The sequence below is a fragment of the Lissotriton helveticus genome, chromosome 6, assembly GCF_964261635.1.
Source record: "Lissotriton helveticus chromosome 6, aLisHel1.1, whole genome shotgun sequence".
Classification (NCBI taxonomy): Eukaryota; Metazoa; Chordata; class Amphibia; order Caudata; family Salamandridae; genus Lissotriton; species Lissotriton helveticus.
In genome coordinates, this window is record NC_136067.1 from 1930342420 (window position 1) to 1930358066 (window position 15647).

General features: G+C 47.7%; 1 protein-coding gene across 1 annotated transcript in view; it reads right to left on the reverse strand.

Moving 5' to 3' along the window:
- Positions 1-815: 815 nt before the first annotated feature.
- Positions 816-15647, reverse strand: part of ZNF395 (zinc finger protein 395) — a 75984-nt gene continuing 61152 nt past the window's right edge. Inside the window, exons 8-10 of the mRNA XM_078649913.1 lie at positions 11306-11398; positions 9855-9958; positions 816-1064 (exon numbers count right to left, since the gene is read on the reverse strand). Coding sequence (XP_078506039.1) covers positions 953-1064; positions 9855-9958; positions 11306-11398 — 309 coding nt within the window. The 3' untranslated portion in view covers positions 816-952. The remainder of the gene's footprint in view (positions 1065-9854; positions 9959-11305; positions 11399-15647) is intronic.

Sequence of the window (15647 nt, forward strand, 5' to 3'; positions counted from 1 at the left end):
CAATATTTTTATATTAGATGTACTTTCAAGTGTAATCCGTCATTCCGCCATATTCTGCCCACCATGCCACCCCATCACACAAGTGTGTTTATTAATTCACTCTTACTAACTTAAAAGTGATGCAGATTTTAAAAGAAAATTAAAGTTAGGGATTTTACCAAATAGTGACCCTGGGAGATCAGCACGACTGTGAACATAGAGTTGAAAATAATTAAATCGGACAGCGTATGCTTTCCTAGATCTGCGACACTGCGCCTTAACTTCTGAGAGGTCAGTGAAAATCTCAGCGCCCACAACAATGCAGCTCGCCGGGTTTGCCAAATTATATATAAGCAGAGCAAACAAGATAAAACTTTTTAGGAAGTACACAATTTGTCTTATTTTGAAATAGCCTACGAATTTAAAAGGACCTACATCTGAAAAATTATTTGACACGATTATTCGGGTTTACTTCATTGCACTCTGACTTAGTGGGAAATATTTAGGAGCCACTCTTACTTAAAGCTGGAGAGAAAAATTGCCCTATGGCCTTTGGGTTTCCTTGTTTTGTGCCCTCTCCCACTCATACAAACTCCAACCCACCTACCCCTTTTATACCTGGTACTGAAACTCAGTTTCACAAACTTGTCAGTACTGCAGGTCTATGGATAAAACTGTTAAAAAAAAAAAAAAAAACTTTGGTCCCTGTGCCATCACAAAACACATTACTAAAAAGAAATCCCACCAGGCTACCAACTCTTTTTTCTCATCAGCTGACTATATAAAAGGTTAAAAAATGGCAAACATACAACATAACAAAGATTTTAGAATTTACATCTGAAAAGTTCTCCTCTCCACCCACATGTGAAAAGCGTCCAATAAAGGCTCCCTGGAACTTGGCGCAGTAGAGTTGGAATGAGGAGCCTTGGCCTGCGGAGGGCGGAGGAAGGGGTGTGCACTTTGACACAATCACTCAGTCCAAGAATCGCTGACACGCTTTTTTCCACCTGCAGGCTGTGCACCACTGGTTTCGGTGCTCAATGCCATAAACTTTGCGACACTTTTTTGCTTCACCACGAACTTTCCTGCAGGTTTAAAATGAAAAAACAAGATATTAAGCCCAAACATTCATGCAAGAGGCATTTCAGAAAATCCAGCATTTGATCATCTATACACAGACTAAGGATTGCCCAGAGAATACATTTTAACAATGATATTCTACTTTGATCTTGAGACAGACAGTGCTCAGTATTATTTTCATTCTGAGACAGCAGATTTAAGTCAAAGAGATCAATTTCAGTTTGTACCATAGCTAGTTTTTGGGAATCCACGAAAGTAGATAGTTGCAGATTTTAAAGATCGCTCCGCAATACTTAGTTTTTTAGACAGTCCACTAAACAGAACCTTTTCTTTTTTTCTCCCTGGTTTTCACTATTTGAATAGTTTGCAACATTTCCTGGGTTGCTTGAGGTCTGTCCTGGAAATATCCACTTTTTGAGCAGGCACAGCTGATATGCAATACAATTCAAAAGGGCCCGGGAGATAAATATCACTTGTATGTATCTGCTCGTATGCAAGAACATGCATTAAGGGTGCAGCACCTTATGTGGCTAATACAGGTCCCTTTTAGAACTCCAAAGGGACACCTATAAGCGACCTTCCCTTGCTGCTTGGATTTTCTTTGATTGCTTATTCTACTTTTCTGTCTTCCCTCTTTCTTTTAAAGCACTACTCGTACCACCCCTACTTTCCACTGTTTCCTCTCCATCCTCCTTTTCCTTCCCATCCCTTTAGATCAGTCAAATGATGGGGCGTGGCTTGGCTGCGAAGCGGAATGGCTGCCTGATCTCGCAGCTCCGCTGACCGAGCTAATAAATCCGTCAATTATCGGCACTTCTGGTGTGTAGTCTCGGACCTTCCTCCCCCGGATATCAGCACAAAGGAAGGGCAACTGCCCGGTGGTGAAATTGGACTCAGATCGCAAGCTGGGGTGAAGTGACCGCGGGCTGCCTGCGAGCTGGGCAGAGGCCTGGTTGACGAGCGGAGACCGGGGCTCGCGTGAAACCTCGGCCCGGACGGGTGCAGTGAGACGCCGCGGAGGACCGGCGCCAGGCGGGTGGGGCCTGTGCACGAGAACTGCGGACACTCGCCGGGCTGCGGGAGGCACCGGCGGGCTGGAGTATGCGCATTGCAGCACCCGGGGAGCGATAACTGGCGGAGGAATCCCAGCGCTGAAACGCACCAAGTGGGCGAACTACCGCGGGTCAGCTATAACGGTCTGTGCGGTGATTTGGCGAGTCTCCTGGCGAACGGCCCGGTAAGGACCCTTCAGGGCGTGTGTTGAGGGCTGCTGGACCCCGATCTGGTTGGAGTGGTGAAGACTGTGTCATTGTTTCTGCACCGAGCCTTTGGATTTATCAGAGTGGGCGGCCATGCCTGTATGGCTGACGGCGTATCCTTGCAGGCTGATCCCCCTCGCTAATACCCCTCGTTAAGGCATTACTCGAGGTCCTTTGCTGCTGCTCCGAGGCCGCATCGTAATCGGCACAAAGGGATAAAGGTTGTGAGGGGGATCCAGTGTAGAAGGCTACGGTGGCCCGGGGCGACTGTCTGAGGCGCCAGTGAAAGTGCGATGAGGGAGATCGAGGAGACGCGCGGGCCATTTTGTCCTGTGTTTGCCCCAATGTTAAACCCTGTCGCTTCGGCCTGAGAACATGTTGGAGATTTGAGGGGTCTGAGACATTTGTGGGGGCTGTAACGGCCTCGAAGTGATACGCCAGAGTCATTGACCACAAGGCAGCCCCGGAGGCACATCGGACGCACACTTGCGCTCCCGCCAGCGTTGGACTCGGCGGGCGCGGAATTGGGGGCCCCTGCAGGCGCATTGGCGCGCATTCTACTGCTGTTGGGAGGCCAGACGGCGTAGTGTGGAAGCATCTACTGGCGCGCGACATTGCATATTTACTGCTGCGACACAGCCACTCCTACCTTGCCGTTGTGTTTGGGGCCAAACATGGGGAAACCGGACACGAGGCAGCCAAGGCTAACCTTCGACAAGACCAAGCAGAAGGCTGCTGGACAAGACCAGTCGGAAGACGACGCGACGAAGAGTGACCAGTGTGGCTCGCACAATGCGGAGATAAAATCCATGTTCCAGGAATTGAAAACGAGCTTGCAGGGCATAGATCACAAGATGGATGACTTGGCAGCCCGCATGGACAGTATCACCAGGCGTATGGATAAGCAGGAAGGTAGAGTGGGTGTGCTAGAAACGCGAGTGACTGAAACGGAGGAGAGTCAAACTGATATGGACAAAAAACTACGCGGCATGGACAAGATTCTGTCGTTAATTCAGCAGAAGAACGAGGATTTGGAGGCCCGCTCGAGACGCAACAACGTCCGCATCACGGGCGTGGCGGAATCGACAAACATCACGAAAATGGAACTGTATGTCGAGGCAATGATGTCTGAACTTTTTGGAACGGGGCTCTCACAGATGTTCCTGGTCGAAAGGGCACATAGAACCCTGGGCCCCCAGCCTAAACCGGGTGCGCCGCCCAGACCTATTATTGCGCGCATCCTGAACTATAGGGACCGAGACACTATTTTGCGCATGGCAAGGGACACGAAAGATCTACAATATCAGGGCAACCACATCTCTATATTCCCGGACTTCACCATGCAGGTCCAGGCAGCCAGAAGGGAATTCGTACCGGCTAAAAAGATATTCCAGCAACTCGGCACCAAGTACTCGCTTATCTACCCGGCGAAGCTGAGGGTGCAGGGCCCAGGCAGACCGTCATTCTTTGTGGACGCGAAGGCAGCACTGAAATATGCCAAACAACTGGCACGGGACCAGAAAAACCAGATGCACTCCGGGGAGCCGGAAGCGCAGGAGCGGCTGAGCGACGTTGAGTGACTATGGGTTATCAACGAAAATACGTACGCTGTGCCTCTATAACAACGGATGTCGAAGATGTCGGACTGTGTCACTGCTAAAATGACATGTACAGATAAGTTGCCAAGCGTAGATACGTGTGTGGGGGTGGGGAGTCCTTGAGCGATCACTACCAGGCTGGCGCTCGGTCGCCCAGTCAAAAGTACAGGGTTAGTAGGAGATCAACCTGCGTTCCCCAAGGGATGATTCCCATTGGTTTGTTTTTGATGAAGATTCCTAATGGGTTCTTGAAGTTTGGGAGGGAGGGAAGGGGGAGGGTTGCACGACCTGATTGGGGGGTTGGAGCGGGAGGAGATAGGGGTGGTTCAGGGTTGGGTTGTAATGTTGAGTTTTGTTTGACTGTGAGTGATATGCCGTATGAAGCAAATACCAGCACTGAATTGTGCACTAGACAGCACGTGCTACTTGGCCGGCAAGGGAATCGTGCAAACTGCCGTTCTGGGTTGGGCAGAAATGCAAACTGTATTGTTGACACTCTATTTACATGGATGCAGGACTCTAGTTTGATGTATAAATCCGTTGAAGCGCGAGCAATGTACATATCGATACTGTAACGATGGCACAAATCAAATGTTTAACCTGGAATGTGTGTGGCATGAATGATAAGGCCAGACTGGTCCAAGCCCTCTTAATTAGAAAAGCTATAGACATATGCTTCCTGCAGGAGACCCACCTGACTGCTAATGCTACCGCTGTGCTCCGACACAGTAGATGGGGTGAGGCTGTGCACGCGCCTTATTCAAGCTACTCACGTGGGGTGGCGATACTGGTCAGAAGAGGCCTTAATTGGAAGACGTCAGAGGTGGTGCAGGATGCTGAGGGCAGGTTCATATTTCTGGTGGGGACGCTATGTGGCATGCGAATGATACTGGTAAATGTGTATGGCCCTAATGATGATAACCCCGATTTCTTTTGTGATCTCTGGCATAAGATTCGGACTCGTGGCCAGGCCGCGGTTGTGTGGGGTGGAGATTATAATGTTGTATTATCAGACACCTTGGATAGGCAGGGGGCGGCCAGAGAACATCACCCTAGAGCAGCGACAGCACTTGGGGATATCATATCGGATGCGCAATTGGTAGACTCATGGAGGGTACTGCACCCCGAGGCCCGGGAGGGTACATGCTTAACGCTACATAGGGCTGCATGGTCCAGATTGGACTACTGGTTACTATCTAGGGATATCCACGCCTTAACGATTGAGGTAGCACACCTGCCTAGATCGCTTTCGGATCACGCCCCAGTCTGTCTGACGTTGTCTACCCCATCGCAGTACGTCCAGCCTTTCAGCTGGAGGTTCCCCTCTCGGGCTCTTCGTGATCAGGTTTTCAGACATGAGCTGAGGGAAAAGCTGGAGGAGTACTTTGAACTAAATGACGGCTCTGTGGACTCCCCAGGCACACTCTGGGAGGCGTGTAAAGTAGTGACGAGAGGGTACTGCATGTCACTGAAAACAGGGGTACTCAGATCCATCAGGGACACCCTACATCAACTAGAAACCGAACTGGCAGCGCTTGAGGCTATGTTAACGGAGGCACCAACAGATAGGGTTCGGGCTGATTTCAGAATGAAACTCACACAATACCAAGAGGAGGCAGACAGAGAGGTGACTTTTTTGTCCAAAGACAGTCAAGCTCGACGATATGGAGAGGGCGACCGGGCTGGGCGGACATTGGCTAACATGCTTCGATCACCGAGGGGAACGGACTATGTTTTGGAACTTACAGATGAGGGAGGAGATATTGTTAGGGAACCCCAAGCCATACTCAGGGTCATGACTGATTACTACCGAACACTGTACACATCCAGGGTTACGCCGGATGATCAAACACTTACAGACTACCTAGACACAATTGCTTTAGCGTGGTTCAACAATGGGGCCAGACAGTACATGGACCTGCCGTTCACACAAGATGACATTAGAGCAATAATTGCTAGCCTGCCTCCAGGTAAAGCGCCAGGACCAGACGGACTAACAGCAGACTTCTATAAGGAGTATGCGGACATACTAATACCCAGACTGCACGGGGTCTTCGAGGAGGCGGTAGAATCAGGTATACTCCCACAATCGATGCGAGAGGCGATGATTATTACACTACTCAAGCCCGATAAGGATCCCACCAATCCAGACTCGTACCGTCCGCTTTCGCTCATAAATATTGATGCTAAAATCTATGCGAAACTGCTCGCGGACCGTCTTAAGTACATGCTGCCGCAAATAGCGCTCTCTGATCAATCTGGCTTCGTCCTGAAGCGGTCCACTTCGCATAATCTGAGGGTACTGTTCGGACTTCTACACTATCTTGACCCCAAGGTGCAGGCTGCAGCCGCGCTACTGGATGCGACTAAAGCATTCGATTCTCTGGAGTGGAAGTTTCTACTCACCCGTTTCACCCGTATGGGTTTTAGTCCACTGTTCGCCAAATGCATCGGCATCTTATACAACTACCCGACCGCTAAAGTTCGGGTGAATGGACAGACCTCGGCTCCTATCCCAATTACGAGGGGTACCAGACAAGGGTGCCCGCTGTCTCCGTTGTTCGCTATTGCAACGGAACCACTAGCGGCAAGCATGCGACAACACCATACTCAGCGAAGCATTGGCTTCACGTCGCGCGGCCTGCTCATCTCCCTTTATGCCGACGACGTAACGATATACATGACGAATCCGGCGGAGAACTTTGACCCACTGATGAGAGAAGTGCTACGATACAGTGGCCTTACTGGTATCAATATTAATTGGTCTAAATCTACCATGCTGCCGTTGACGGACGGCACGACCAAATGCCACACTGAATTTCCGATAGACTGGGTAGTAGATGAAGTCAAATACCTGGGAATTAGGGTTAGCCGTTCTATACAAGACATTTGGCTGTCAAATTTCGGAGTGGCAATGGACTGGCTTGAGGGCAAAGTTAAGAAATGGAAGACCCTACCACTGTCACTGACGGGCTGCATAGCTATTGCCAAAATGGTGGTGGTCCCCAAATTTCTTTATTTATTTATAAACATACCCCTACCTCTGACGATGGCGTTTTTCCGCCGGCTCAGGTCTGCTATAATCGAATTGGTCTGGGCAGGTAAGCAGCCTAGAGTGGCCTGGAACCTTCTTACTCTTCCGTTCCATCAGGGAGGGCTGGCTGCGCCGGATTTCGAGCTATATGCGCATAGTGCGCAGGCCCAATACCTGCACTACTGGCACCACCCGATCCCATATCAACCGCACGTGGCCATAGAGACAGACGTGGCGGCCCACTGCCCCCTTAAGGCTGCGGCGTGCAAGAAATACAAACGGTCCCAAGAGGACATTGATACTGTAGAAGTGGTGCGCTGGGCTTGGACAGGTATTGCTAAACGGGCAGGTGTCAGCGAACTATATGCCCCGAGCATGCCATTGGAGGGCAACCCACTGCTGGGACCACTAACGGACGCGGCGGTGGTCCGCAGAGCGAGCGAACGAGGTCTGAGGGTAGCGGGCGACTTGTACTCAGATGACGTTTTTATTGCGCTGCAAGATATGACTGAGTCCACTGACCCGACGGCCTCAGAACTGCTACTGTATTACCAACCACGGGCTGCGTGCAAACAAAGGTACCCGGTCTTCCCGGAGGTCCCACCGTCGTTAGCGGCTTTGGAGGACGTACTATCGAACGCCTCCTCGCACAAATTGATAACACGAATATACAGGGCTACATAGAACGCGACGCCTGTCCCGCACATTGACTCGCGGGTGGCCTGGGAGGCGGAGGCGGGTATCAGCATCACGGAAAAACAATGGACATTTTGCTGCACACAACTGGAACACCTTTCGCCCAACTATAGGTTGCGGCTCATACACTTCAACTATTTACATAGAACATACCGCACACCCAAGCAACTGGTTAAAATGGGTCTGCAGGCGGATGCCTCTTGTTGGAGATGTGGTGCGAGGGAGGCTACATTCTATCACCTGGCTTGGGAATGTGGCCCAATACGTACATTTTGGGAGGCAATCTTCCGTAGCATAGGGCAGATAGTGGATACACCCATGGGCCCTGACCCGCTTGTCGCGCTACTGGGATTTGTGTTGCCCATATCTAGTGCATCCCGGAAGCTGGTAGCCCTTCTGTTATTACTTGCCAAGCGACAAATAGCACTACATTGGAAGCAAAGGGCTCCACCTACAACATCCAGTTGGGTTAAATCTGCACTGTACTGTAAAGACCAGCTGTCTGCCTATTGGGAACTGATGCCATTGCGTTCCAGGCCGGCCGACATTTGGCAACCATTGGTGGACTGGCTGGCTAGATCGGAAGGAAGTGAAAGTGACTGAGAGATGCGGGTGGGGTGAGTCTGGGGGGTTTGAGTGGGTGGTCCGAGGCGTGCGACCAGCTTTATCATACAGCAGCTGATAGCAGCAGTGCCCAGGGATATGCATTTGGACTAATGCTTGCTGATCTGCGACACTCACTTACGTATGTTGTTGTTAGTTGACGAGTTCTTAAAATGTGTTGACATCATGTACAAGTGTACGCCTTATAATATCTGAATGTATAATGCAATGCGATTAAGCTGCCTGCCTCCGGGTTGTTGGCTAAATAGTGGTGTACTCATTGGAGATAACAATAAAGATTTTGAAAAAAAAAAAAAAAAAAAAATAGATCAGTCAAATGATCACTCCACTGCAGACAAAAAACATAGCTAGGAAACCTTGTCATTTCTAACACCAATAGCTCTAACTTTCACTAATGCAGACCGATTGCATTGCAAATGTTTGTTTGTGGAGTCTTCTGACGCTATATGGTGGTATAGCTGTTCCCTTGTGATGTCAGACCTGCCCCTAGAAGCCCCTATGTATTGTCACCATCCTCAGATTCTTTCCCTTTGGCGACCCTTTTTGTCCATATTTTTCTTTGTCTTACTTTTCTTTAAAAGCTTAACTCCTTTGTTCTCCTTTAAACTTTGTCGGTAAGGCACTGCATTTCTCTGGGAGGTGGACGGGTCGCATGCGAATCCAGAAAATTCTTCAAGCTGCCAACTACACCTACTGGTAAGTAACTATTTTGTTTTGGAGAGTGAATCTTTTTTGGATTCACATGCTGTGCACTGATTATTTTTTTAGAGGTTGGGTTCAAATGAGCTTGAGCTTGCAAACAGACGCTTTAGAACTCTTTCACCGACTAGCACTTCCTTCTTAACGTGAAGTTCACATAATATTGTTCTGTGAATGTGTGCATAGACGTCCAAGTGGCTGCCATACACACACAATTGAGAGATAAGTTTAAGAAAGACAGCGACTCCTTTTTATGGTCTCGGTTAACAGCACAGCTGTCGCCATACAATGATCTGAGCATTACTTAACAGGCGCTCTACTCCACCCACATGTTGGGAGCTAGGGTACATGTTTTAACTGGGCAAACGTTGTGAGCTTTCACAAAAAAACTGTGCTTGCCCTTCACACAGCTGTGATCATTTTGTTTATACATCCAACTGCCTGAGCTTGAATTTTCAAGACACACACATTAAATTGAAACGCGATTAAAATATGTAGTTCATTAATATTGGTTTTCCCTGACAATAGCACAGATAGGAGGAGGGCAGTCATTAACCTATAGGGACAGTAGTTGTAAAGTAATTTGTCATGAAGTTCAATGCTAGCACTGGAATGGAGGCAGAACTTTACACGTAAACAGCCAATAACATTAGGGTAAAAATGAATACTCCATTAGGCTGCACCAGGATGTGATTGACAAAGTCCCCAGCCAATGGCTGAAAGAAGCTGATCAAAGAAAAGCCGAAGGTTAAAACTGGAAGACTCAAATCCCACTTTATGTACCTTGTAGGGAATAGGTCTGTCTGATGGCTGCACTTCCAAACTCCATCACCAATAAAGACTTACACATTTTTTATCTGCTACCACCACATTTTCCTCCCTTACCTGGTTCCACTGTGTGCCCTAGGAGGAGAGGCGACGATCAATTGGGACTTCAAAGGCGCAGTCTGCTGCTGATGATCACTGAAACTGAATGATCGGCTTCGAATCTGAAGTTACAAAGAATTTAGAATGTTAGCAACAGAGAAAGAGGTGATTCTGCAGTTTTTTTTATTTGTTTGATAAGCATGATTAAGAATTGCCCCGCTCCTTCACTACACAAAGAATGCAACAGAGATCATTTCAATATTAAGCAATAAATATGACTGCTATAAAAATTCTGCAAGCATTCTTACAACTTTAAAAAATGAATGAGATGCCAAAAGCGTGTCTGTAAACGCGAAACATTGAAAAAGCAACGATTTGTGAAATAAGGCTTGATATAGAAGACTGGCACAAAAAAGAATACCATTTACATTGATATCTTTTCAAATTAAGAATTGGTAGGACGTTGGAACCTAACTGAAGTCCCAAGATAGAAAATATATAATAATAATTTGGCTCATCTTATGATTTCAGTGACAAAACAATGCAGGTAAAAAAGAATGTGTTTCAAAAGGAGGATACCGGTGCAACAAACTGATTTCAAGGTCATACACAGTTTCAGTACTGTGCCAAATTACTTTAGACTTGGCAAGTTATGGAATTACTATAAAAAAAGGCATTCAAATCTGTTGACTACTTGGGATAAAGAAACATTATTTGAAATTGACAGTTGTGGCTAATGCATTGCGACTACACAAAATCTTCAAAAAACTTTGAATGGGTTTCGTTTGGGATACTATGCAGGATGCAAAAAGCATATCAACACATTGTGTTTTAAGAGATGAAATGCTATATTTAAGATCTGTAAATCCTTCTAACACCATAATTTGTTTTTCAGATGAGAGATTGTAATAATTTCACAAAGATTTCCTTCCCTATTGGAGCAATTCCACCTAAGCTAGATCTGTCAGGTTCCATTCCTTCTCCACTTCCACAAAGTAACATCATGTCACAAAGTAACCACCCGGATGCCAGACCATATTGGAAGAGTTTCAACTTCCAGACCACGCACCTTTCCGCCTATAGTGGTCTACTCAAAAACCCCAGATCAGATAGTGGTCTACTCAAAAGCCCCAGATCAGATAGTGGTCTACTCAAAAGCCCCAGATCACATAGTGGTCTACTCAAAAGCCCCAGATCAGATAGTGGTCTACTCAAAAGCCCCAGAGCAGCGCTCTTCCCTTTCCATGTCCCTGCCCTTGAAGCTTCTGAGACTGTATAATAAGATCATCCTTCTTTTGGCCCCCACGTTAAAGGCCTGTGTATCTAGAGGCTCCATTACTATGTGCCTTGGCTTTACTAAGCAGAAATACATGTTGTTACTGTTTACTTATTAACTTGTCTTCAAATAAGAGATCATTAAAAAAAAAAATAGCAAAACAGCCACAAAAAAGAATCAAAGAATAACTCACCGGAGAGAGGGAAGGAATGCTGGGCGGTGAAGCCGCCCAGCTAATGCTGGTAAATATGTGTGGAGAAACTGGAATCTGGATGGATGGCATCGCCTAGAAGTAAAACAAATATGTGTTCAGAGTCAACTATACAGTAAGAGGCGTCTGTACAACATGCTGTAATGTCGCTGTGGTGGTGTTCACTTAGGCCAAAATCAAGTTGGAACCAGAGCAGGTCAGAATGTTCAGTGTTTCAGTTCATTAATTTTTAAAAAAATCTTTTTGGGCAATGGCGGATAATACTCGGCACCAATGGATCCTAATAATTTGGGAAACGCAGTTTTTTTCTCTTATTGATCAGAATTTTGCATAAGCACGGTACAATGGTAAAGATGAATGTGTGTATAGAAATGAGGCCAAAAATCGCCCCCACTCACACACACACATCTTAAAAAAATCTGCTTTATCTCCTATCCGGCTGTGCACTTTTGTGACTTTCCAGGCCTGAAAAATGTCTCCACTGAATACCGTAAAGATTAAACGTCCACCTATTGGACATGTACTGAGCCACAAAAGGTTTATGTTACTCTCAGAGCATTTTTAATTGCTTCCGAGGGAAGTGAGGCGTTTGTCTACAGGGCGTAAGAGGGCAGCGGTGCCATCGGGTCAGGAGGATTCGGTACCAATCATTCAGGGCACTTCAGAGAGACTTGTAATTACAAGTGTCAGATTTCCACCAGGAGTGAGACCTCCTGGTAGAACACCTCCACTCACAAGGGAGGGCCTTATTTTAAGAGTAGAAGACATGGAAACAAAAAAGATGCTGTATAACTGAAGCTGCCATATGATCTAAAAGCTTCTGCTCAACCCTCTTCAATATCTACATGAGCCTCCTCGCGCCATCGCACGCAAACACAACCTTAACATCATCTCCTACGCCGACGACACCCAGCTGATACTCTCCCTCACTAAAGACCCAACCACCGCCAAAACCAACCTCCAGGAAGGAATGAAGGAAGTCGCGGAATGGATGAAGCTCAGCCGGTTGAAACTGAACTCAGACAAAACGGAGGTCCTCATCCTCGGACAATCCCCATCCGCATGGGACGACTCCTGGTGGCCCACTGCGCTGGGCACCGCACCGGCACCCACGGACCACGCACGCAACCTGGGATTCATCCTGGACTCCTCGCTCACGATGACCAAACAAGTCAATGCCATCTCATCCTCCTGCTTCAACACCCTGCGCATGCTCCGAAAGATCTTCCGGTGGATCCCCACAGAAACCAGAAAGACGGTCACGCAGGCCCTCGTCACCAGCCGACTGGACTAAGGGAACGCCCTATACGCAGGAACCACAGCCAACCTTCAGAAACAACTGCAGCGAATACAGAACGCTTCCGCACGACTCATCCTCGACGTCCCTCGCCACAGCCACATATCGGTCCACCTGAAAAACCTGCACTGGCTCCCCGTTAGCAAGAGGATCACGTTCAGGCTCCTCACCCACGCACACAAAGCACTCCACGACATGGGCCCTGAATACCTCAACAACCGCCTCTTGTTCTTCTCTCCCACCCGCCAACTCCGATCCGCCAGCCTCTCCCTCGCAACCGTCCCACGGATCCGCAGAGCCACCGCTGGAGGACGATCATTCTCCTACCTAGCCGCCAAGACATGGAACTCCCTCCCCGCTCACCTACGACTGATCCAGGACCATCTCACCTTCAGGAAACACCTCAAGACCTAGCTATTCGAGCAGTAGCGGCCCCCCTCCTCTCCCTCAGCGCCTTGAGAGCCTCGCGGGTGAGTAGCGCGCTCTATAAATGTATTGATTGCTCCATGTATGAAGCACCATATTGGGATTGAGAAGAAAATAAAAACCAATAAAAGTGGTTCACAGTGTTTCCTGAGCTCCTGGCCTTGTAGAGGAAGTGTCTGAATCCATCTCTTAGTTTAGAGGTGCATTCTTGCTCATCATACCCAGCGCTCAATGTACAGAAATTGAAATCATCTGGGTCGGTTGACAGGGTTAGCAAGGGGATCGATTCCCTTCTCGAGAGCGCGTACCGATCTCCTTGCTTCAGTACTGTTTCCTGGGTCACACTTTCTTACTACTTGAATGACTTACAAGTGTTTCTGTGGTACATTCAAGACAACATTATCTGAAAAGTCCAGGTGCCAAAACCGAATGCTCAAAAACAGAAGGAGGTTCTCCTCCTCTTGTCCCTGAAGAAGATCTTCTCCGAATCAAAGAATTTCTTGGGATCACAAAACTATTTGATTTAGGTCATAAAACAAAAATCTGATTCAGCCAAAGAGATAAACAGGACCGTACTGCAGGAGATATTTTTACAAAACTTGGTTAGCTATTTGCAGAGGAAAGGAATGATCATGAAACAGTCTTCATGCGTCCTTGACTAACAACTGGATCGCACAGTGACCACTGGTAAGGTTAGATCATCTAGTTGCATCACGCTCAGCTCTCGTATTAGGCGGGACAGGGACAGCCAAATGATGTCCATGTAATTTCATCAACGCAAAGATTGAACTTGAAAACACCTAGTGCTCAATGAGACTTCAGGTGGAATAGGTGTCTGCACTACGAGCTACACACAAACAATCTTATGCATAATGAATGAGGGTAAGAGACAGAACAAACTTTTGTATAGTTTCCATTGTTAGGTTTCGCCTATTATCATTTGCTTGCGAATGTAATAGGCGAAAATTCAAGGGCTCGATCGACTAGTGAAACCACTGCAGTTTCTTCCCAGTGCATGTGAGGTCACGTGACCACAAAAGCGGGTCACGTGACCACACAAGCACGCGCATCTCCCTAATCCGCAAACAGCATTCATTCCAAAACACAGAAACCCCCGCCCCCATCCGGCTTCCCTCCGCGCATCTGCCTGCCACACGCTCGCATTCCTGCCACCCCTCACCAGGCTCTCCCGCCCCCATCCGGCTTCCGTCCACGCATCTCCTTTCACCATGCGCCCCCCCCACCAGGCTCTCCCGCCCCCATCCGGCTTCCCTCCACGCATCTCCTTTCACCATGCCTGCTTCTATCCACATGTTTTCTTTGACAGATTGTGCTGCTAATACTGCTGGAGCTCTCGGAATCAGTAAGGTCATGACCATGACTGCGCTGATATCACCTTTCTTTTTCACAACATTGACAATGTGTGTAGCAGACAATTCAGGCAGAACTATGACTTGTGATTAACCAATCGTCTATTTTATCCACCTCAATGGGACTCCTTTTATCAGGGTCATACAAAAGAGAGGGTTTGTCGGTCGTGCTGGAGGTCCGACCTCCAACCTGCAAAGTAAAAACAGCAACTATAGCGTGTTTCCAGCCCACTGAGCTACCAACAATTACACTGCAACTCGGGATTGTGTTAGGGGAAGGTGCCACTGTGCAGAAAGGAAGCCATTAGCTGTACCTCTCAGGCACGCTTTGAGTCAGGTTCAGTGTCCGCTTACATGACGTAATTGGCAGAATTCCCCTGGCTAGAGGTTTAAGTGTTGGTGTGCGTGTCTTGTTTCCAATCTTACGCTTTATAGTGGTTTTCCACATCAGGCACACAACAGATGCCGTCACGGTCCCTGGCTAGAGGTTTAAGTGTTGGTGTGCGTGTCTTGTTTCCAATCTTACGCTTTATAGTGGTTTTCCACATCAGGCACACAACAGATGCCGTCACGGTCCCTGGCTAGAGGTTTAAGTGTTGGTGTGCGTGTCTTGTTTCCAATCTTACGCTTTATAGTGGTTTTCCACTTCAGGCACACAACAGATGACGTCACGGTCTCAGGCGCAGGAATGTCTACAAAACCTACCTATAGTGCTTTTCATCTAGGTTTTCCCCTAAGTAAAATAAATATACCTTCTTCCATATCTACACCACTTGTTCACTTTCTTGTTTATTTGTGTGTGTAGTGCTTGTTACGGCCGTTTTGCAATCACCACATACTTTAAAATTAATCCAGCGTTTCCTTTGTTCAGCTTAATACGGTCTGCTCTGTGAACACAGAATGCTCTAGAATGCAGAATTTTTCGGGGATTCAGATCTGAGCTCTGCAGTCATTACTTTGCAGCAGGCACATTAACCAGCGTGTTTCCAGGCCACTGAGCTGCCAACAATTACACTGCAACTCGGGATTGTGTTAGGGGAAGGTGCCGCTGTGCAGAAAGGAAGCCATTAGCTGTACCTCTCAGGCACGCTTTGAGTCAGGTTCAGTGTCCGCTTACATGACGTAATTGGCAGAATTCCCCTGGCTAGAGGTTTAAGTGTTGGTGTGCGTGTCTTGTTTCCAATCTTACGCTTTATAGTGGTTTTCCACATCAGGCACACAACAGATGACG